At 45.3% G+C, this 25468-nt stretch overlaps 1 protein-coding gene across 1 annotated transcript; it reads left to right on the top strand.

Moving 5' to 3' along the window:
- Nucleotides 1–218: 218 nt before the first annotated feature.
- Nucleotides 219–21780, top strand: LOC310775770 (sodium-dependent phosphate transport protein 2B-like; the record flags this gene model as incomplete). Its single annotated transcript, XM_083635904.1, has 16 exons — nt 219–260; nt 3360–3492; nt 6750–6943; nt 7126–7210; nt 8517–8591; nt 10680–10808; nt 12025–12153; nt 12689–12832; nt 13372–13483; nt 13928–14120; nt 18670–18765; nt 18858–18969; nt 19091–19258; nt 19345–19461; nt 19879–20003; nt 21145–21780. 16 exons carry the CDS (start codon nt 219–221, stop codon nt 21778–21780), a joined length of 2490 nt encoding a protein of 829 aa, XP_083492030.1.
- Between the last annotated feature and the right edge of the window lie 3688 nt (nt 21781–25468).

The following is a 25468-nucleotide window of genomic DNA, read 5'->3' as shown; positions in this document are numbered from 1 at the left end:
GTGTAGCATCGTGTATTTTTTATAGACACTGAGCAGCTGAATCTCAGTTCATCTGTGAGGCTCTTCAAAATAACAGAGGACATCAAAACAAGTGGCGAATTAGTACTGCCGTACCTGAAGACAGTAGCCTACCTGTCACTAGCAGTAGCTACGCAACGCTATACGCTCCAAAGGGGCTACAGTAGCCTAGCTTTACAGTAGCCTTCATAGAATGAAGAATGAAGGCTGAGTCTCACGTCGAGGCTCGGGCTAGAGGTGAGGTGAGTCAGTTAAAAACAACATGAAATAAATGTCAACAGGTTCAGGTAGCCTAAAAAGAGAGATATGTAAAAAAAAAATTACTGGAGGAAATAATCCTGTAAACAAAAGACATGGTTTAAAACTAAGTAAAGTTGGGTATTGAAAATGTAGTTAATTAGGCTACCATGCATGAATCTATGCTGTTAGGCTGCTAAAAGAGAGAGAAACTCAATACTTACCTGGGTTCCCAGAGGAAATATCCTCCAAACTCTAAAAGAGAGATGGTTTAAGGTGGAAAGATATTGGATCATTGTATTCTAGAAGTTTCATCAGTATGAAACTGACCAGGCCTTATCCACACCCGAGAAGTGCCCTGCTTAATTGTGATTTTGCCTGTGGATGGTTCAGTCCAAATTAATTTGGCTTCCGAGACAATGTGGAGTCAGAAAAGGAGAATGCTGAGCCAGTTTTGGATGTGGGGAAGTGGGTCCTCATACATTATGATGGAGAACTGTGCTGGCACCACAGGTATGCAGGAGTATTTTGTGGTATTCTATGGACACATCATATTGTTGATAAATCCAGAGCCTTATCTCACTACTCAAGGGTGTAGGTTTGATTTGGAGAGTGGTGGGGTCATACATTTTGCAGGGGTCTGGTGGTGCGCCCTCCCCAAAAACTACATGGACATAAACTAGGCATGTCTGTAAAGGGGAGACTCGTGGGTACCCATAGAGAACCCATTCTCATTCAGATATCTTGAGGTGAGAGGTCAAGGGACCCCTTTGAAAATGGCCATGCCAGTTTTTCCGTCGCCAAAATTTAGCCAAAATTTGGAGCGTTATTTAGCCCCCTTACCGACCAGTGTTGGGAAAGTTACTGAAAATTGGTAATTAGTTACAGTTACTAGTTACTTCTCTCAAAAGGTAATTTAATTACTTTAAAGTTACCAGTTACTTCAAAGTAATTAGTTACTAGGGAAAGTAACTTTTGCGTTACTTTTAAAAGTCCGCTTCGATTGTTATTAATGCACACATGATGTTAGTGTTGCTGTGCCACAGTGTGGCATTGAACATTCACTTATTGGGGAGGCTTATAGCCTATCAAGGTCCTTAGCCTCTGGGGCTCTGGCTGCAGCTCTCTCCCCGGACTAGGTCTGAGGATCAGAAACTGGGTAATCCTCTGAAGTTGTCCGTTATTTTCATGTCCTAAAGTAACTAGTAACTAGCCCAGTTACCATTTTAGTAACTGTAACTGAGTTACTGAATTTGAAAAAGTAATTAAAGTTAGATTACTAGTTACTGAAAAAGGTAGTTAAGTTACAGTAACTAGTTACTTAGTAACTAGTTACTCCCAACACTGTTACCGACAAGCTAGTATGACATGGTTGGTACCATGAATGCTCTTCTAGTCTTCTAGCTTCATATGATCCACCATATGATGAGCCTCTGAAAGACTGTAATGTCGGCCGCAGAGTTTAAATAGTCTGGCCAATCTGGGGCCCTTGCACATATGAGGCCCCTAGGCTGCAGCCTACAGTAGGCCAGCCTGTGCATAAATCCATGCCTGCACGTATCCCCTCTCAAAGTTTAGAATTCAATGGTGCAATGTTGTAATAGCACCGTATGGAGAGTAGGTGATGCTGTTGCACTAGCACACTGTTCCACTATGAGGACCATGGCTACCAGGTTATGGTTAACAGTCATAACTTTTAATGTATCCCGTTTAGCTCCAAATTCAATGTAAATAAAGAAGGGGGGAAAACTTTCAAACCTTTGTGAACTTTTGGACAAATTTGAGAGAAGGGAGAGAGAGAGAGAGGGGGAGAGCAAGATCACAGCCAATAGGCTTACATTAATTGATGATCTGAAAATAGAAGTGTACTGTTCCCTTTGTTGCTCCATTGATCATCCATTCACTTTTACCCAACCACATGATTTCTGAGCCAGCAGGAGGGGGGCAGGCCAGGTCACTTCTGCCACCGAAATCAGTTGTGTGCCTGTGTGTTTGTGAGAGAGGGAGAGAGATACAGAGTGATACAGAGAGAGAGAGAGAGAGAGAGAGAGAGAGAGAGAGAGAGGGAGAGAGAGAGAGAGAGAGAGAGAAGGAATAGCAGGGTTGATGAAGTGGATGTTGGATTCCCGGGCGTCCTCACCTAACATTGTCGGGTCAATTGGAGCAATTGTTGGAGCATCGTTCTGGCCCGAGGCCTACTTCTTCTTCTTCTTTTGTGTTTAATGGCGGTTGGCATCCTTAAATGGTGCATTACCGCCACCCGAGGTCTACTCCTCTTTCTTAAATGTTCTCAGCTGTCCTCCGCTGTTTTACAGGCCTGCAGTGCAGTCACTGGTATTTTCAATCATTCAGAAATGGCTTGCCGTATTAAGAAATCAATTGATTTTCAACACAAGATCACTTTCCGTTACAGAAATAGGACATGCACACGCGCGCACACACACACACCCACACACACACACCCTACACACACACACACACACACACACACACACACACACACACACACACACACACACACACTCAGTGACATCATCCCCCCCATCACATGCCAACTCAGGTTGGTACTGATCGACACATGCACTGTACATCCTGTCACCCCCACCCCCCACACCTCCCCCCCACCCCTGTGATGTGTCGATCTAATAGTGTGGTGTAAACCATTATCAGAGGAGGAACTCTCCCTGCCACTTCTCTGCCACTATAAATGAGAGGAGGCAACGCTATCAGAGGTGACATCAGTTTGAAGGCTGCACTGGTCTGAGGCAGCAGATACGGGTTACCAGATGCAGACATTAGGGTTTATATAGGGCGGGTGACAGCCAGGAGCCTATATATTACTAATGGATGGCACAGGTTAGCAGATCTGTATTGGGATGCTTACAGGTGTCATGACACAGGAATCGGAGCAGCTCTAGTGAAAGCACTGTGTGACTTCTGGACAGAGTAATACTTAACACCAGTGTAGTAGACTACAGTAGAGGTGCAGAAGAAGGCAGAGGTTTATCAGGTAGAATCTAAATGCGACACAGCTCTGCGGAGAGCTTCCAGCTGGTGTCAGGTAAGATTTGAAAGGTGTGCTCTGTTCTCCACTTGACACCAAGTCCGTCCGGCTGATTGGACGGCCGCTCGTCCCCGGCCTGCGCCGCCCTCCTCAGGCCCCTCAGCCTTCCGGCATCTCTGCACCGGAAACCCAGGCGGGCGACGTGGACCATGGACGCACTGCCCCTGCCACAGGTGAGAGCAAACAACGCCATCTTTTCATTCGCATGTCAGTTACCTGTGCTGCTGTCAGGATTATGGTGTATTAAGGCAATGCGAAATTGGTTTGATTGGCAAAGTCTAATATTTTGAATGCAAGATTTATTTTGATAAATGGCATAGATTTTTTTTTTTAGAGATAAGATTTATGACTGCCACATTGTGTGTGAGTGTGTGTGTGTGTGTGTGTGTGTGTTTGTGTGTGCGCGTGCGCGTGCATATGTGTCTGAACTCTAACCTCAACTCAAACCAAAATTTGTGGTTTCGGACCCTCAGCACCCCTTACATGCTGAGTTCCAGATGCTTCCATCTGGTCGGAGGTTTAGTCACCCAAAGACTAAGACCAACAGATTCAGGCTGTCCTTTGTTCCCTCTGCCATTAGGTTTTTTAAACAACCGAAAGTCATAGATGTCATCGTGTCTCTTGCAGGAAGAGAGACTTTCTTTCCATGATTTATGATGACAGTGCAGGTGATTTAGATCTATCCTGTGCTTTGTTACTATATGTATGACGTATGTATGATGTATTAATTTGTTGCCTATGTGTCGTGTCTACTGTCTGCAAAGCGAATTGCCCCTCGGGGACATTAAAGTTTTTGAACCTTGAACCTTGAACCTCAAGTGACAACATGGTGTTTCTTTTCAATCTGAGAACCATGGCCAATGAAAGACTGCTAGAGACCATTTCCTAATATTAATGCAAAATTATGCTATAATTACAGAACACATTCAGCTTTGGCTTGGAAACAACAGTCAGTACAATTCAAACTCAGCAAATGAAATGGAATTCATGTTAATTGAAATTTATCGATACAATTTAAAATTAAATTAGACAGTATTGTAATTGCATTTGATAAAGTAATTACAGAAAATGGGCTTTCATAATTGCTATGACCAAAACAAAACAAAACAATATATATTTTATGACGGTAGAGGAGTCTCTTGCACTTCAGTCCCTCCACATGGGGTCCCACATTTATTCCTGTTGTTAATATATTTTATGACCTTTATTTAAAAATAATTTCTCAGCAGTCCATGAATGCCTTGTCACTGAAGCATGCCTCAGTGCAAAGTGTAGCTGTAGCTTCATATTGAGACAAGTGGTTTTTCCTGTCTGTGTTAAAGCTGCGGTTGTGAGTGTGGAAATTTACCACAGCTAGGCCATGTGGCTCTGGAGGAAGATCAATATCACGGCATGTGAGTGAAAGTGTGTGTCTGTGTGCGTGTGTGTGTGTGTGTGTGTGTGTGTGAGAGAGAGAGAGAGAGAGAGAGAGGGGCAGACAGACAGAGAGAGACATTTCTGAGCATCATGCCATTTGGCTGCAAAATATAATGATGGTTTATAGAATTGTTCATCTCTTTGACAAACAGCCAACAACACCATGGGGTAATGGTGTTGGCATGGTATATTTGAAAGCTTGGTTATATAGACATTTGGGGCCCTATGTAGACAATCTGTGGTCTAAAGCAGAGGTTTTCAAAGTGGGATGCGGACCCCAGAGGGGGTCTGAACAGTGTCAGGGGAGGCCCAGTGAATGTCAGTGAAAACTATTACATTATTTATTACATTAGTTAAAAGGAGATCGCATAGAATAGCCTTAATGTGTGTGATTTGGTTTCCCAGAGTCAGAAAAGATAAATGCCTTCAGACAGACATTTCTTATGTACGGCATTTGGTATAGTCGGGCGATCTCTTGGCTCAATTGTTGGGTGTCTATGGGATAAAATAATATTATCATGATCCCATAGACATCCAGGGATTGAGCGAAACTGGAGGGGGGGTCCAAGCCTTACATGAGGGGAGGCCCACAGTCTCAAGTTTTTACATTAAATTATGTCATTTGGCAGATGCTTTTATCCAAAGCGACATACAATATCACACTTTGTCAACAGTAGAGAAATCAACTATGCAACACAATCTATGACAGCTATGACTTTTTGAAGGAGTAGAGTAGCACTTGTATAAAGTAGTAGTTTGAGAAGGTACAAGTAGTTTGAGAAGGTTTGAAACCCCCTGGTCTAAACACATGGCACAAGTGTGTTCAGGGCGTGTGTTTTACTATAGATGCAGCAATCTTCAATCGGCGTCCGGGCCTATCGGCTGGCTGATTAAACAAAGATCAAACAGAAACGTAATTTAATAACTTAACATAACTAAACCAATTCAACCTTCTTAATAAACAGTACGGATATCATTAGTTTCTCTAAAGCAATGTCTCTTATGGTGTAGTAGGACCTACACCATTGTTAGCCTAGTAGGCTAACAAGGTTCAGTTCTTTGGTATGGCAGGCGACTGAAGATTGGTGCCACCGGTTAGAGGACGCACAATCTGGGCTCAAAGCAAGGCGCACGGCACAAATGGGTTGTATTTAGTCCCTTAATTATTTATAGGTGTGTTTTTTGGGTGTAACATGAACTCAGCCAATCAGTGTCATCTCCCATTCCCTTCCCCGTCTTTGCGCTTGCACCTTGACACATTGCTACTTAAATGATGGATCACTTAGCTTTTGTCTGGACCAGGCTTCTGTAGCCAAGCAAAGAACAGACTGCAGTAACCCAATGTAGCCTATAGGGCAGGTGTCACCAACCTAGGGCAGATCTGGCGCGAAGGGTTAACCAGTGGCACACAGTAGCAATAAGCGCGCAATTGAGATTTTTTTTTGTAGAAATGTTGAAATGTCCTGTCAAATTTCATATTTCACAGCCCTTTGCCGTTGCGCGGCCTGTTATTTAGGATATTTACGGTAGTGACCCACGCGACTCTGCCTCTGATTGGTATGCCAATCGACAGTGAGCAAACGAGTTGTTTCAAGTGAAACCGTTTCTGTTCTGGCTACAGCTGTAGCAAAAATAGATCGTTTACATTATGTTGTAAGTGAAGCACTACCATACCTGTTTGGTAGGCGATCATTTCATTCTGAGTGAATGTGGATCAGAGTGTGTGTGCCTCACCTGTGCGTAAAAGCGTACAGCTTAAAGAGTAACTACACCCAAACCCAAATGTTTGGTGAAGCCTGACACCTAATGGTGAAACATAGGGTACTGGACTGACCTTCTTCTTATTGGCTGTACTCTATAGAGTGTGACATCACAGAGCACAGATACCAGCCAATAGCAGAAGGTCAGTTCAGTACCCTACTTTTCACTATTAGGTGCCAGGCTTCACCACAGATTTAGGTGGGGTGAAGTACTCTTTAAACCATTATCCCCATCCCCAACCATTTTTAAATAGGAAAATACTGCGCCAGACTTTACACCAGGTTTTTGGTGGTCAATGGCCCAAAGGATTTCCTCTGCCTCAAGATAGCAGTGTGCCTGCCCACACCTCATTCTAAGACCAGCACACCCACGGGCACACAGAGGAGCGCAGATACATTTGCTATTAAAACAACATGGGCGCTGGGCCTGAAAATGACAACTGCGTCGGTTGGAAACTAGCACTGCGCTTTGCACCGGCTGTAAGATAGGGCCCTTGGTCTGTTAACCAGCTGAAGTGTAAAATACTAAACACTTGCTAGTCACTTGCTATAGGTTGAAAATAGAGTACGGTACTGTATCTGACTTATTGCCTTCTCTAAATCTAACTGTTGGTTTGTTTTTGTTCACAGACAATGGATCCAAAACCCAATCCAGAGGAAGACTGTAAAGAGAGATGTGAAAACGAATGCAACGGTACAGGAGGTACAGGTACAGGTACAGCAAATGCACGAGGACATTCATGAATTCAGTGTGTGTACATGTATATGTGTATAGTGTGTATAGTGTGTACAGTGTGTGTACATGTATATGTGGCGCTGTATGGGAGGGGTTGAGTTTAGGGACAATTCTAAGGGCCCATGACCGACGAATGGCACGGACACACTACCCAAAGGTCGATCCATTCTAGCATCAACCCGAACCCCGCAGAGAGAGGCACTAGTGCAGCAACCAGGACACATACCCTCAATCCGGCTTCCCACCCGCAGACACGGCCAATTGTGCCTGTATGGATGCCCGACCAAGCCGGAGGTAACACGGGGGCTCGAACCTGCAACCCTCGTCGTGTTGGTAGGCAGGGAATCTACCGCTGCACTACACGGACGCCCAACGCTTCGAGCCCTTTCATAGTCCGTGCGGGTTCCTGCAGTGACTGTTATTTTGAAAAACCTCCACTTTGTCCGCACGTCCACGTCCACGTAGTTAGAACATTTTGGGATGTGCATGGCGAGGCAAAAACTTGCCGAACGGTACCCTTGCGAAGGGATATGTCTGCTGGTGTGACGTCACAATTGGCCACACGGACCCTCACAGATACGTCAAGCCTAATTTGCCTTTCACTGTCCACTTAGTGTGGCTTGCATTTTCCAAGCGTTTTAGACCCCTGCATGTGAATCAGCCCTAAGAGCAGAGTATAGCATGTTGCAGTTTCCCCCAAAAAACATGGCTTCCAAAAACGAAAAGAAAGAGGAGAGAGAAAATAAACCGCGACAGTTATGTCACCCAATTTTTCACAAAGGAAGGTGGGTGTCACCTTAGTAGTCCATCATCAGTGGATCTCGATTTGGGCATGCTGTAGAAGTGACAGACAGATGTGACCGAGTCCTGCACACAGCTCTGTCATATGTTTATTCATTCAGAGAGGTGTCTTGCAATCTTTTACTGATATGTCAATATTCTATATTCTGCTTTTATTAACTGCTGGAAATTAACCCGATAGCTTAGTCCATAGTGAAATATGCTACTTTTGCTTCCTTAACATTCATTAACATGTGTGTTAATGAATAGTGTGAATGAATGAATAGTGTTTACACTCCTCTTTTAGCCGACATTTAATCATTGCAGGCACACCTTTAGCAAGCTATTCGTACTAAATCAGTTGTCCCTGCTCCTGCTCCTGCTCCTGCTCCTGCTCCTGCTCCTGCTCCTGCTCCTGCTCCTGCTCCTGCTCCTGCTCCTGCTCCTGCTCCTGCTCCTGCTCCTGCTCCTGCTCCTGCTCCTGCTCCTGCTCCTGCTCCTGCAGCTGCAGGCTCAGCAGCCCTGTCTCCCCATCCCCCCACTCTTACCAATGAACCAGGCCTGCTCCCAAATGAAGAAGGTGAGCAGCACAATGACATGTCAGTAGACATGTCATTGAGGCGCACTACATGATCATTATAAACCCATAAAAAAGTTAGGAACTTTTTGTTTGGTTAATTATATCTATGTTGTTACTGTATCCTCAGCATATCTTATGTCAATGGAAAGTGTGTTCATTTCCCTTTACAATGAGGCCCCAATTGTATGGATCATGCATTTTGTGGGATGAGCAGCACAGTTGATTATGTGGGAATGTCCCAAGTGAAATGTGGGAAATGTCCCCGCCAATGTCAAACAGTGTATTCTCCTGTTGGTACTGACTCTGTTGTTGCCCTGGTACCATCTCCAAACTCGACGCCAAGTTCCGTGAAAACGGTGATGTCAAAGACAGACCACGAAGTGGGCGTCCCAAAAAGACAACACCCCACGAAGACCGGTTCATCACCTTTAGAGCACTGAGGAACTGTAGGCTGTCTTCCAGAGATTTGCAGGGCGTTATGGCAGACGGCTCTCTGACCAGACAATCAGGAACAGACTGCATGCACACAGGCAGTCTCCGAGCTCGTGAGCCTGCGAGTGTCGGCAACACTGACAATGGAACCTGAACACGTGGAAGAATGCAGTGGTGAGTCCAGGTTGTGTCTGGGGAAGTTGGATGGCAGGGTCAAAGTCTGGAGACGACGTGGAGAACGCTATGCTGATTGTTGCATCGATCGAGTAACAACTTTTGGTGGGGGCAGTATCATGGCGTGGGGCGGCATCTCCATCACTGGTAAAGCAAGGCTTGTCACCATTGAAGGCTAAGATAAGATCAGGTAAGATATCGGGAAGAGATTCTGCAGCCAGTGGTGATCCATATCGCCACAATATGGGACCTAACTCCATCCAAGATGACAACGCTCACCCCCGCAGAGCCAGGGTTCTCACAGACTACCCCCAGAATGTGGGAGTAGAGAGAAAGGAATGCCCTGCCAGCAGCATGTAGGCCTCAACCCAATTGATCCAATTGTGGGATCAGCTGGGGCGAGTGGGGCATGCTGTGTGTACGTGCTAGAGTGACCAACGCAGAGTTTGGAGATGGTACCAGGGCAACAACAGAGTCAATACCAACAGGAGAATACACTGGTTGACATTGGCAGGGAAATTTCCCACATTTCACTTGGGACATTCCCACATAATCAGCTGTGCTGCTCATCCCACAAAATGCATGATCCATACAAATGGGGCCTCATTGTAAAGGGAAATGTAAACACACTTTCCAATGAGATAAGATACAATGCTGAGGATACAGTAACAACAGAGATATGATCGACTAAATACAAAGTTCCACACTTTTTTGTTGAGGGGTTTATGAAACAAAAACAGCCTATAGTCTGTATTGGATGCTGGACTGTTTGAAGCATTGAGTGACTCAGTCTGTATAGTTACAGGCACAGCCATATGATATCTTCAAGTCATATGGCCAAGGTATCTCTCCATGGCTTTGATCCACACACAAATATGGTAATTTACTATAGCCTACATCTAGTGGTGGTGATACGCAACTGCAAAAAACAAAAAACAAAACGCAACTGCAAGTAATCTCTTATAGAGGGTATCAGTCTTGCATCAAAATAGTGAATTCCACTGGATGCAGAATGTTGCATGCATGTCTGCACAGTGTTACATTTTGACAGCTCACTGTGAGTAAATATCATACAATAAGTTGGACTACATGAAAGTTGCAAGCCTGCAAAGGTAGAGCTATTTAAAGCTTTGAATGGGTCGATTGGGTTCTGGAGGTGTGTGGTTGCAGTTGCACAGGGTTGGCTTGACCTGGGGTGGTGCGACCCAATGTGATATATTTTCATGGTTCCCCAAATCCCTGGCGGCGCCCTGTGTGTGTGTGTGTGTCTGTGTGTCTGTGTGTGTGTGTGTGTGTGTGTGTGCGTGTGTGTGTGCGTGCATGCGTGTGTGTGTGTGTGTGTGTGTGTGTGCACGTGTGCGTGCGTGCGTGCTAGTGCGTGCTAGTGCGTGCGTGTGTGTGTGTGCGTGTGCTCATGTAGAGAAGGCAGTCAGCTGTAGTAAACAGAACATACAATACACTCAGACTTGTGTTTGCTCTCAGACGTCCATGAGAGGGCCGTTTCCATGGCGGCAGCACATTCCACCGTGGCTCTGTTCGAGGGCGAGGCGGAGGAGGCCGACCCATGGGACTTACCAGAGCTGAATACGGACACGGCGGTGCCATGGTCAGGTGAAGACTTGTAGCGACAATGTGTAACATTAAGTTTGGTCTGACCAGGGCCGGCCCTATCCATCTGGGGGCCCTAAGCAAGATATAGATTAGGGGCCCCCTCCGAGGGGCGGGGTAATTGGGGGCATCTGCGCTGGAAGTACTTTTAACGTTTAATTTGACGTTTTCTGGACTTTTAGCCATATTTAGAGGAATATTTAAAACAAACAAACGTGATGATGATGACGCTCGTTTGTAGCCCTATCAGTGTCAAGCAAGCGTGTAGAACCCAGCAGCCATAGGGTTTGCCAGGTCAGTTAAACCAGGAGTTCCCACCCTTTTTTGTGCCAAGGACCGGTAGATACATGCAGGACCGGTTGTCAATTTGAATGGTTTTAGTTATTTACTCACCAGGTGGCGACAAAAGGTAAATAACAGCCTTTTGTGTTGTACTGTATGTAGCCTACAGTATTTATGTTTTGTTTAAACTACAAACATAAATAAACATCAACCTATGTTTTAACTACCACACACAGCCTATAATATTATAGCCTATGTTTATAAAAAAAAAAAGAAAAAAAAAAAAATGTTTTTTGAGGGGGCCCCTGGCAACTCCTGGGGCTCTAGGCAGCCGCTTAGTTCGCACATAGGGCGGGCCGGCCCTGGGTCTGACCACTGTATTTGTGAAAGGAAGACGTGTGTGAACACCTCAAGGAGATGCACATCGCCAATAAGTAATACATCTTCATATTCATCCCAATCGATATATATATATATATATAGATATGATAAAGTATCCCACTCTAAGATTGTTACATATTCCCACAGGAAGTCTTTTCCTGAATGTCACTCAGCACCAGGAGGAACTTGTTAGTTGGCGAACCTTCCAAAGTGACAAATCTGTGGTATTGAACTAATTATTTAGAAAGCAGACAGAGAGTAGACAGCCATAAATAAGAATCAGGCTGTGATCCCGGCAGTAGCCAGACAGACAGCAGAGACGGACTATCAAAGGTCTATCGAAGTTACCGCAAACACGGCATCTGTAAATGATATACTGATATATTGCCAGTGCAACTTACCCTAAGAAGGGTTAGAGTAGAATCTGAAAAGAATATTATCGTCATTATGTTTTTGCATTCTATTCTATTTTATTCTTTGATTAAACCCGTCTCTGTCTCATTCTGTCTTTGTCTTTGTCTTTGTCTCTGTCTCTGTCTCTCTCTCCCTCCGTCAGCTCTGGGCGCCAAATGGAAGGTGCTGCGGGTGTTTGTGTCAGTGGGGAAGGCGATCCTGCTGCCGGGGTTCCTCTACGTGTTCATCTGCTCGCTCGACATCCTCAGCATGGCCTTCCAGCTGGTCGGAGGTAAACACACTCGCCCTTGTCTGCACAGCATGCGCAGTGATGTGCAGCAGACAACACGCACACACACACACACACACACACACACACACACACACACACACACACACTTTCTCTTTCGCTCAATTTGTATGCCCCATGGAGTCTAGTAAAATCACTCTCTCGGCAGCCATAAACTCACATGTTCTAGCATGGTAGTAAAGTGTACATGTCCTTAAACACACACAGGGGTCTCTCACATCAGATCACACACACACACACAGTTATAGAGTCTTGCTATTGAACGAGCACGGTGTAAAGTAAGGATGTTGTGGTCGGAGTGGATGATTTAACGTTTTTGTTTCAGTTGCCCAACCACAACCAAAGTTGTTTTATTTGCATAACCTTTTCAAATTATTTTCAAATGACCAGAGATTTTCAAATAAATGACCTGGCGCTTTCAAATGAGCAGATATTTTAAAGTGTATGTTGGAAACGCTCCTGTGTGTCCTCTCAGCCTCCGCAGCACACTGTGTAGTAAAGCTTGTCTCCTGCCCAGGTAAAGCAGCGGGTGACATCTTTCAGGACAACGCTGTCCTGTCCAACCCTCTGGCTGGTCTGGTCATCGGAGTTCTGGTCACCCTGCTGGTCCAGAGCTCCTCCACTTCATCCTCCATAGTTGTCAGCATGGTCTCCTCTGGACGTGAGTTAGCCCCCCCCCCTCCCCCCCACACACACACACAGTAACTTGAGTCCATTTTATATGAGCTACTGTTTACTTTTAGTAGATTTGGTACTTTTACTCTTGTATACTTTTGCTTTAGTAAAATATCAGCAAAGTAAGAATACTTGTACTTGAGTAGGACATTGTAGTACTCTTTGCACCACTGGCCTGAGGCCTCTGGGCAGCTGTAGCTCAGGAGGTAAAGCGGGTCGTCCATTAATCAGAAGGTTGCTGGTTTGAATCCCGGCTCCTCCAGTCCACATGTCGAAGTGTCCTCGCGCAAGATACTGACGATGGTTTCTCCCGATGGTTGCGCCAGCACCCTGCGTGGTAGCTTGCCGCCATCGCTGTGTACAGTATGTGTGCGTGAATGGGTGAATGTAGGCATGGTGTAAAGAGCTTTGGATAAAAGCACTATATAAATGCAGTCCATTATCATTCACTGGAGGATGTACATACATATACATGTATGATGCTGATGCTGTTGGTGGTGGGGGATTGACCTGTGTGTTTGGCAGTGCTAACGGTGCAGCTGGCTGTTCCTATCATCATGGGCACCAACATCGGGACCTCCGTCACCAACACGCTAGTAGCCATGACACAAGCTGCGGACCGCAATACCTTTCGCAGGTAATCATTTTTAGATCAGTGATTTGCTACCATCACTTAATGCAAGATGGCCATCCTTTATATTGCTGGCTCATTCGCTTTCCCTTCTGATCAGACAGTTCAGTTCAGTTCAGTTCAGTGTAAAAATAAATCAGAACACTGTGTCCTGCTGTGCATGAAAAGAAGGTGCATTTCTTGCAGAAATAAATTGGCGGAAAACCGCTCATCCGGCAACAGACACTAATGAATCATATTTCATGCTTTCATGGTTGTGGCAGTCCAGCGAAGTATGGACACCAGTCACAAAAGAAACACTGAAATCATTTTCTCAAATAAAATTAGAAATGCCCTAATAAGGTTGTACACTGATCATCACATACTCGAACAGCACAGAAGTGTTCATCCAGTACTTCAGAAGATCAGTCACACGAGCTCACACTCATCCTCACTCTTTGCTGTGCCCAGGGCCTTTGCAGGAGCCACAGTGCACGACTTCTTCAACTGGCTGTCTGTGCTGGTGTTGTTGCCACTGGAGGTTGCTAGTGGCTACTTGTACAAAGTCACCAAGCTCATCGTCGACTCCTTCAACATCCAGATCGGAGAGGCCCCGGACCTGTTAAATGTCCTCACCGATCCCCTCACCGAGTCCATCATACAGGTAAGGATGTCGTTCTCGTGCTGCTACAAACCGTTCCTACGGTTCATGCGGGGTTAAGCTGTGGTTACTATGGCATCACTCTCATCAAGTGTCGTTTGACGTTAGAAATCCCTCAAAGACTTTATCTCTCAGGTAGGATGTCATTGCCATTTAATCTTTTACTTGGGACAGCCTATCTTTCTCTCTCGAAACCAGGTCAACTAGGCTTCAGATCTTTCCTGAGCCTTAGCCAGTTTAACTAGGACCTGAGTGTCTTCCAAGAGAGAAAGGAAAGTAGTGCCGTTTCTGAAACCAGGCATGTAAGGTTTCGCTGACGGGCAGAAACCTTGTATCTCCAAAAAAGCTAATCTTTCACAAGGAAGAAAAAACATTGACATGTTAACAGTGTGATAGGAATAACATTAATAACCAGTAATATAACATCTTTCGCTGGTCCAAAGTATCTGAAACGCTCACAGGTTATTTTTGGGTACCCATTAAATTGATTTATGAAATACAAAGAAAATGGATAAATTTGGAGATACAAGGTTTTCCGCCCGACAGCGACATAAGTAGCTGAGATGACCCCCTACGTGAAAATGGGTTTTTAAAATGTACCTGTAATTCATTCAATAGTTATTGATTTTCTTTGTCTGGCCCACTTGACACCATACTGTCACATATGTCGCATGGATTAAAATGAGTTTGACACCCCTGGTTTAGGGTATCAAAGTCCAGGAGATGGTGAACATGGCAAGTGTGACACAGTAGTCAGTTTGTTCCGGAGTTAACAGGTATCAGAGGCTTTATCCAGATGATGAATTTCCACACATTTCCAATGCCATAAAGTGGAGACGTGTGGTTTGTAAAACCAAGAACCAGTATTATTACATTTTATTATCTACAGGATGAATGTGGTCAGTGATATAGAACAGTAAATAGCGGTCAGGCTGTCATGATGGTGCTATTGGTTGATAGAGTACTAAGTTTAAGTTTAAGAAAAATAAGTAAGATTTGTATAGCACAAATTTGTACATCGGTGTTTGGTAGCAGTGACGACTAAGCAATTTCTTTGCCAGGCACTGAGATGATTTCTGGATTTCAAAAGACACTTTGTGGGCCATACTCTCTTCTGGCAATATCTAAGTTCTGAACGAAAAAAGGGCTCGCGACACAATTTTTTAGATAGCTCCCTGGTTCGGGCCTTCGTCAGTGTCAAGACTTGACACTGACGAAGGCCCGAACCAGGCCGAAACTGTTTGTCTTTATGTCTGAATAAATGTCTGCCACGGGAGCTATCTAAAAAATTGTGTTGCGAGCCCTTTTTTCGTTTATTTTTCTGTTTAGTACAGTTGAGCTCAGCACCAACCAGTGGATGTGCGTAAGTCTCTGGATGCTTGCAATATCTAAGTTCTGCCCTTTACCATGACTTTTCAGTTGTCCTAGTGTGGTGGAGACTGGAGTTAGTCAAGGACATACAGTAGCACTTTCAAACCATCAGTGTATCACCCAATTTCCTTCCTCGTTCTTGATGTAGAGCTAGTTTTCAGGGTGAAAGCTTGCTCCAACTCTCCCAATGCAATTCACTGCTTTCCCGTCACGCGTCACGGTGGAGGTGTGGTGTTGAGGACCTGAATGCAGGACAGCGAGGCAGGTGGTGATCAAACCCCAAGACGGGTGTTTAATGTGCAGATAACAGGTGACACAGGAAACCAGAGACGAGCTCTTCACAGATAACAGGCACGTGCAACAGAAACAATGGACCGATTGACTGACTGGGCAACAAGTCTCACATGGGGATGGGGCAGACAGCAAATATGACATACATAGAGCACTAGACAGGGAACCACAACACACCAAGAATATACAGAACCCAGACAATGAACCAAAAGTCACAACCATGAGAGTAAACCTCCCCCCCCCCCCCCCCCCAACCCCAGGGACGACTCCCGAAGTCCCGTAAGGTCAATGAAGGGGAAGAGAGAGGGGCGCCACACTGGGGGTTGAGACTGGAGGTCAGACCGACAGGCAGGGGGAAGGGGCTGAAATTCCCTGGAGCCTTCTTCCACTGCCGCGACGCGGGATGGTCAGGGCTTGAGAATTCAGAGTGCGGTTCAGACAGACAAGCGGGGCTCACCAGGAGAGAGGCAGGCTGCGTGGGAGCTGTGTGCTGTCCGCTGGGTCCAGGTTGGCCGCCGGATCATTCTGTCACGGACGGTGGAGGTGTGGTGGTGAGGACCCAAATGCAGGAGAGCGAGGCAGGTGGTGATCAAACCCCAAGACTGGGTGTTTATTGTGCAGATAGCCTACAGGTGACACAGGAAACCAAAGACAAGCTCTGCACAGATAACGGACACGTGCAACAGAAACAATGGGGACACGGACTGACTGGGGAACACATGGGTAGGTGATTACAAATGAGACACAGCTTGGGCAGACAGCAAACTGCTTACATAGAACTAGGAGAACTAGACAGGGAACCACGACACACCAAGAAATACAAAACCCACACAATGAACTGAGGCGAAAGTCCATGACCATGACAACCATGATAGTCAGGCAGCTTCGTACTTGATTTCCTTCGTACTTGAGTTCCTGGCACCAAATTTTCCCCAAATGCTGTAATGTAATATCTCAGGACCACCTTGAGGGGATGTCTTGAGGGTCCACTTGGACTCAAGGATGAACTGATTAGGGCGTCCAGGTAGCGTAGCGGTAGATTCCCTGCCTACCAACACGAGGGTCACAGGTTTGCGTCCATACAGGCACGATTGGCTGTGTCTGTGGCAGTGCGGGTGGGAAGCAGGATTAAGGGTATGTGTCCTGGTCGCTGCACTAGCGCCTCCTCTGGTCGGTCGGGGCGCCTGTTCGGAGTGGAAGGGAACTGGTGGGAATAGCGTGATCCTCCCACGTGCTATGTCCTGCCGGTGAAGCTCCCCGCTGTCAGGTGAAAAGTAGTCTGGCTGCATGGAAACAGGCTGCTGGTATAAGCTCTGCCATTGGTGCTGTCCATTTCAGTTGGCAGCGGAAGAAAATCCCTTTCCGCTCCCTGCAAGCTCTGCCATTGGCTCCAACCCGCTCTGACTGTCCGGCTGCAACCATAGATTTCCCTCCGTGACGAATCTGTCAAACTCATGCCTGCGCCGCTGTGAAACAACATCATCAACAATGCTAGCTTGTTGCTACATGCTGAAAACGATTGGATCTGGAATGTGCCTGCTTGGTACTTTCTGTGTTTGGTTGTAAAGGCAAACAGAGCCTTTCCCCCCGCTATACCAGAGTGCCAGCCAGTACAGCCAGACTCTCTCCCTACAACGGGGGAGACTAGGTGAAAAAAAGCGGCTGGCAACTGTACATGTGTCGGAGGAAGCATGGTGCTAATCTACACAGCGGCTTCCCTCTCATGATGCAGAAGTGAATTGAAAAGCTGTAGTTCCACGAATGGCCAATGCCCGACTTTGTAACAGGATTAAACATCTTTCCAGTCAGGGACAAAACACGGTTTTGGTCTATATAGCTAATTTCACCTTTTCATAACAACTGTAGGGGGGTCGTTTTTTATATAACTCGCCCGTTTGGAGTAAAATAGATGATAGAAAAGGGGGTGATTGACAGATCGCCTGTCCAGTGATCACGCAGCTTGCCGATCACGGACCAATAGCAGGCGGAGCTGTGGCTCTGGGAAACCCCAATCTCACGTGAGCTGCGCAATGACTCAACCCATTCCCTCCCACTCTGCTGACGAAAAATCAAGATGGTGATGGGCAACGAATCAACTCCAAACGGGAGACCAAAATGAATGGGATGGCTTTGTCCATATTTTTTTAGGTCAGTGAGTCTACGGCTCTCCCAAGATCAGCAGAGGGGGTGGAGCAGCGACCGGGGCAGCAGGGGGGAAAATTGGCCAAGTACAATGGGGGAGAAAATGGGGGGGAAATCAGAAAAAAAGGATGAACTGATTAGATTTTGGTGGTCAAAGGTCAAAGTTCAAGGTCACTGTGACCTCATGACCGCCCGTTTCATGCTCGTTAACGTGATCTCTCAGGAACACATTGAAGGAATTTCTTCAAATTTGGCGGAAAAATCCACTTGGACTCAAGAATGAACTGGTTAGATTTTGGTCGACAGAAGGCAAAGTTCAAGGTCACTGTGGCCGTCCGTTCCATAGGGGGCGGGGCTAGGTAAAAGGAGCCATAGTTAGGGATAGGAAGGTCATAGAGACTCTGGATTTGAGAGGTGGGTAGGGGAGTGGCTAGGCTAGGGGGTGCGGGTGGTGGGAGGGGTGTGGTGAGGGAAAGGGGCGGGGCTAGGGAAAAGGGGCCATATCTAGGGATAGGAAGGGAAGGACGTAGACTCTACGACCTTGAGTTAGGACAGAGTACTGAGTATCGACAAGGAAATCACTGAAGTGGAGGCAGAAAACAGTAGTGTTTCCCTCAGCGGCATAATAATGAGGAGATAATAATGATGAGCAGCAGCACTGTACAGATATTTTTTATATTTATATTTTTTTATATGACATTACTGTACTATCTTTGTCATATCCCCCCCTCTCTAATCTCTCGTTCAGTTGGATGAATCTGTCATTAGTGGGATTGCCACTGGAGACCCGGAAGCCAGGAATAAGAGCCTCATCAAGAAATGGTGCCAAACCTTCACCAACACTGTACGCCCAGAACATCCTCACTACATAACAAATGTTCAAGGTCATGAAGAGCATGAACATGAAAGTCTTTACAAACTGCCACTCTGTTTCAGACTTTAGTGAACGTGACTGGTGGTACGGAGAACTGCACCTCTCCATCTTTCTGCTGGGTCGAAGGCAACTACACCATGATAAACGTATCGGAGACGTACAACGTCCAGGAATGTACGACCAACACATTTAGATAATGTAGATACAAGTCACCTCCTGCATGCATCCATATTGTATCACTTCTGTTTTAACGTAGAATGTTCATGCGGTACTGTCTGCGTCTGTGTCTCCTCAGGCAAGCACCTGTTTATGAATGTGGATCTTTCTGACGTAGCGGTGGGGTTCATCTTGCTGGCTCTCTCCCTGTTGGTGCTCTGCTCCTGCCTGATCCTCATCGTCAAGCTGCTCAACTCCATGCTGAAGGGACACGTGGCCGTGGTCATCAGGAAGATCCTTAACACTGGTGAGCAGCGCTGCTTGTGCATATTGATGTTTTGAAGTGCATGAAGTGGACGTATCTTTGCGTGAGATGTTTGTGTGTACTTGCAGACTTCCCGTATCCATTCGGTTGGGTCATGGGTTACATCGCCATCTCAGTCGGAGCTATAATGACCTTCATTGTCCAGAGCAGTTCTGTGTTCACTTCTTCTATCACTCCACTTGTTGGTGAGTCCATCCATCCATCTATCCATCCATACCTCCATAACTATATCCATGGATCCATCCAACCATCCCTCTATCATCCCTCAATCATCTATCCATCCATTCCTCCAGCTATCATTTACCATTAACGTTCTCTCGACCTCTCTCTCTCTTTCTGCATGTCTTTAGTGGTTCAATATTTTTCTTGTGGAGTGCAATCTGCAGTGATAAATAATCTCTTTTCTATGTATTGTCAAAGTCTATAGAATACGGTATGCTAAAAATAAGACAATAGGAAGGAAATAGGAAATCATAGGAGAGAGAATGAGCGAGCGAGAGAGAGAGAGAGAGAGAGAGAGAGAGAGAGTGAGTGTGTGTGTGTGTGTGTGTGTGTGTGTGTGTGTGTGTGTGTTTTAATGCATGTTTAATTTCTCTGTCTAGGAATTGGTGTGATCAGCATAGAGAGAGCATACCCATTGTCACTGGGGTCAAATATTGGCACAACCACCACCGCCCTACTGGCAGCCATGGCTAGTCCTGGAGAAACACTGGCTAATGCCCTACAGGTTAATTACACACACACACACACACACACACACACACACACACACACACACACACACACACACAGTCGCCCTCTCTCTCTCTCTCTCTCTCTCTCTCTCACACACACACACACACACACACACACACACACACACACACACACACACACACACACACACACACACACACTATACTGACAGATATTGCAATTGCAATATGTAATACGATTTTAGTAGGAATGATATTTTAGTATTTTTGTTCCCTTACGTCTGGAGAATATGATTTGTAGGCTGAGGCATCTCTGTAGCACCACAGTGATTCATTTAATGGTACTAGTAGAAAACCTGTGCACTGCAGTGTATCGGGCTGCACACACAGCCATTGTTAGCTCGCTCGCTCGCTCGCTCACTCACACACACACACACACACACACACACACACACTCACACACACACACACACACACACACACACAGAGGCTTTGCATTCTTATTAGTATTACTATTATTCTTATAGTTATATGATACCCGTTGGAGCCCACAATCACTGGCCATTTAGTCAGGCCTCGCTCACAGAGTTGGCATGCAGCCTCTCCTCTCTCTCCCCAGAGGGTTTTCATAGTCTGCTTCGCTGGCTGACTCCAACTCTGCTCAGGTGTGCTTCTCCAATCAGGTGAGCTCCATCAGTAGCTAATTAAGTAAGCTCTCCATGGTGCTGAACCTGTGTTGACCCACTTTGGCCACTAATTAGCCATTTGTGCCCATTTAGTCTGCCCTAATTACCTAATTCAGAAATCCAGCTCCGTTAGGTCACCCGCAGGGGTGCTCTTTACACTTCCTGAAAGATTCAGCGCGATCACACGTAAAATGGCATAGCTGTGGCCGAACACAATTTCTGCTCACTCACTAACTCACATACAGACACTCCACATTCTTATTCAACACGTTCCGACTCTGAACTTGTACTATAGCCCCGCTTTGTCATGGGCTTTGTGAGTCTGAGGTAGCACGCCTCCGTACCTTGTGCGTTGGAGGTAACGCGCCCCACGCGCCACGGTACCGTTGTGCGTATTATGGAACACGCCACAGGTGCTGTCGCTGTAGTCAGGCTGGCTCCACAGGTTGGATTAATTGAGCAGCCCTACGCCCTACTCTCATTCCAGATTGCCCTGGTGCACTTCCTGTTCAACATCACTGGCATCCTTATCTGGTATCCGATCCCCTTCACCCGCATCCCCATCCAGATGGCTAAATGCCTGGGCGACATCACCGCCGTCTACCGCTGGTTCGCCGGCGTCTACATCCTCTTCTGCTTCTTCTTCGCCCCCATCTTCATCTTCAGCCTGTCGCTGGCCGGCTGGGAGGTGCTGGTGGGCGTGGGCGTGCCTCTGCTCGTGGCGCTGATCTTCATCGTGGTGGTCAACGTGTTGCAGAGATGGCGGCCCCAGTGTCTGCCCGGGTGCCTGCGCTCCTGGGACTTCCTTCCTCTCTGGGCCCACTCCCTCGCCCCCTGGGACAGAGGGGTCACCGTGATGGCCGCCAAGTGCTGCTGCTGCTGCAAATGCTGCCAGGTTCCCACCGACGAACAAGAGGGCGCAGACAAAGAGTCTGCGGGGACGGAGAAGAGGGAGCATGCGGTGGAGATGTACGATAACCCCGTGATGAACGCAGAGCAAGAGGTGGAGAACGAGAAGAGAGAGCATGTGGAGATGTACGATAACCCCGCCATGAACGCAGAGCAAGAGGTGGAGAATGAGAAAAAGATAGACTCCACGATTGTGAAAGCCACCCCGCTTTGAGATTCACAGTAGCTGCACACGACACCTGATGCGATTTCATGAGGCGAACATTCATTCAGTCTATGGGAAAGTAAAGTGAGCGCATCACACGGCATGATGGGATAGGCTGCAATGCGAACCAGGGCCAGGATGCCACAAGAAGAGTTCTGGGAAAACTAATGTTATGCAAATGAACATGGGTGTTGAAGGCACCAAACCCATTTGGACAAATATTCGCCTCTCAAATTCTCCACTCTTTAATTTCTTTCCACTTTATTTTTGAATGGAAGATGGAAGACAATGAATTACTATAGCTGTGCCGAGATTTCCCAGATTACGACCTGTCTCTGGTCAGATTATGACCTGTCTCTGTCAGATTACGACCTGTCTCTTGTCAGATTATGACCTTTCTCTGTTAGATCATGACCTGTCTCTTGTCAGATTATGACCTGTCTCTGTCAGATTATGACCTTTCTCTGTTAGATTATGACCTGTCTCTGTCAGATTATGACCTGTCTCTGTCAGATTATGACCTGTCTCTGTTAGATTTCGACCTGTCTCTGTCAGAATATGACCTGTCTCTTGTCAGATTACGACCTGTCTCTTGTCAGATTATGACCTGTCTCTGTCAGAATATGACCTCTCTCTGTCAGATTAGAAAGCTCCTGACAAACAAAATAATGTATGGAGGAAAGTGACAGATCCCTGGTGTGTAATGTTACCTGAAACAGCTTCACATATTCTGTCTGCTAACTATAGCTCTAGTCTAACTAGAGCTCTAGTCTAACTATAGCTCTAGTAGGCTAAACACGAACTGGTTAGCCTGCCCACCCCGTCACATCCGAAGAGCTGTAGCTACTAAAGATACTAAATCAGAATTACAAAATTACATCTTCGAGACATTTTTTCCATTTGGGCCTAATGAACTGAATAAAATTCAAACTACGTCTACGCATTTTTTGATTCAGCACCCATACCAATGGGCATTATGATGTACGTGTCGTTTTTACTACTTTTTCCCCCCCTTTTTTTTTTAAACCGAAGGACACACCAAATAAAACACCCACAAGCCATGAGTTGATACAGTGAAGTGACACAGAGCAAAGTGGTTGTGTTGCATGTACTGTTAGCTTGTGTGTCTTATGAGCTGGTAACGTTTTCACAAACACGGCTGCCATACTTTGCAGGGTGGAGCTTGGTTCTCATTGCCAGCAAGAAGGGTCACAGGTTACCTCTGTAACAATGCACAGACTCGGTCAGTGACACGTCGCACCCTTTCGTAAAGTTTCACCTTTTGTAATGATAGCAAAAACGTTATTACTGTGTATGAAAGACACATTGACATCCTCAACACATCGTTTTAAGGTGTAACTTTGGAGAATATTATTTTGTACTTGAAAAAGGATAATTGTATTCAAGGAATATGTAAGTTTGAAATTACAGATGAATGTGCATCTAACTTAATTTATTCTATTATTTTAAGTTGTTGGAAGATTGCAGAGTTGTGACATTTATAAATATTGTGTTTCTATAATATATGGGGAAAACGAGGTTTGTGCATCAACATTAAACTTAATTGAACACAAATGTCAATATTTTCAATCTTCACCCTTCAGAGATCACTGTCTCTTGTTAATGGTTTGATGATATCTATCTACTTTCTCTTGTCGATCATCTTTTGTTAATCATTTACATGTATCCCTTATTTGCCAACATTTCTCACTCTCATTTTCTCTTGTCATAATGTGTGGTGGTCTGGGAGAACCCATAACATGTCGCTGCTACACTTTGTTGGTAATGAGCCAAGTAGGTCGAAAACAAGTTTTGCAGGTATTTTTGAGTGATTTGGTTACTTTCATCAACGTAGTACATCGTATATGAAAAATTATATTCATAAAACAAAAGGGGGAGTATTTATTTGTATGGTTTTGGTGGAATGCCACTGTAGAAAATGGAATGTCGTGGAATGTTTAAAGCCATTTTTCTCACATTTTACTTTTAGACACATAACAGATTTAAATACTCATAGCTTTTGATCTGGGAGAGCTATCTCAGTCATTCAAAAAGTTGTATATAGAGGAGAGTTTCTAGTTTATGGAAATATCAGAGGAAAATTAGAAATGTTCACCATGTGAATGCAGGTCCCACCCACCACACATACCATTAAGCACAATATGTGAAGAGTGAAAGCAAAACAGTAACATACATTTGGATTTGTTGCCCATTTGAAGTCAGACGTATATAATCATCCTCATCATCTTTGGAACAAAACCAGACAGACTGTCCACAAGACACGCATGTAATGTACATTGCAGTCTCCCACCATCACCAACACACACACATAACACATTCCTCGATTCAAGTGTCTGTGACAGCCAGTGTCCAGTAAACTTCCACTGTCGCTCTGACTGCCATGCATGTCACATGACGTAGCAGCAAGCCATGTGCACAAACATGAGACCGATGATCAATATGTCGACATCAAGGACACAGCTCTCCCAAAGCTGATGTCACGACCACGAGCCGCGCTGCCCACCCCACACGCTCAACTGCTGACAGTGGCTCATCGAGTGGGAGAGAAGGTTTTCACACACAGCAAGACAGAAGACACAACCAGTCCTACATTAGCACTGACTTTGATATCTTTACGACTAGGCCTTATCTCCCTCCCGCGCTCCAGAATCTCTGGGTTTACACAGAGGAACAGGATAAGAGACAGAGTGCTATCAGTCAGTGCAAGGACTTTTCCGCTTACTCTATTATGGCTGTCTAATGAACATTTTTATCTGATCAGATAACATGAGCAGTGACATTTCAAAACTGCTTTTGATTCATTCTGACTAATCAAAACAAAAAAAAGATGTTGAATGTGCATTGGAATCAAGACTATAGAACGTTATAGTTAATTATACCCGACATAAAACTACCGTCCCACACACTTCAGTAAATTGTAGCCAGTGAAATAAAAAGGTGGGGAAAACTGGCTTCATCTTTGATCATCAAACGACCACCAATATGAAAAAAATAATCAATTATAATTTGTTTTTGTTTTTAAATACCCTAAGCGTCATTTTTATTACATCACTTTATTACTGACTTTACACTATCAATTTACATCACTGAGATTTATGTCAGTTAAACTGTATTTCATAAACCAAAAGGAGTGTTAAGGATGTAGTAAGTAGGCCTATGGGGGGGGGGGGGGGGTCAAAGGGGATCTGACTGCTGAATGCATCAGAAATAGTGAGTAGGCTAATCAGTGAAAAAGATCATGCACACTGACAGTGTTGAACAGGGTTCAGCAGCGTGTGGATCACAGTTATTGATCTGTGGCAATTGTCCTTTGTTGTAATGCTATAGATGCTGAATGATGTTCGTTAATATATACAGTATATACAGTAGATAGATAGATAGATACATTAGATAGATAGATAGCTAGATAGATAGATAGATAGATAGTGCTGAACCTATAAAATTACGTAATATCAGTTGAGGGACACTGGGACAGTATGTCATTCTATGGGGTTCAGTGTTATTCTGCTGTTCTATTATACATTTTATTTGTTGCATTTGTTCTCTCACAAAGAGGGGAAAGGTTGCCCTCATGTCATAACGTCCCAGTATCTTTATTAGCTATTCAATGCTGACGCTCCAAATTATAATCAGAAATTAGAGGTCAACATAAAAGTAAATCATTGATTACAATTGA

Source organism: Poromitra crassiceps, assembly GCF_964638095.1.
Source record: "Poromitra crassiceps genome assembly, chromosome: 4".
Classification (NCBI taxonomy): Eukaryota; Metazoa; Chordata; class Actinopteri; order Beryciformes; family Melamphaidae; genus Poromitra; species Poromitra crassiceps.
Note: the sequence above shows the minus strand (reverse complement) of the source record. Positions and strands in the feature narration are given on the sequence as shown.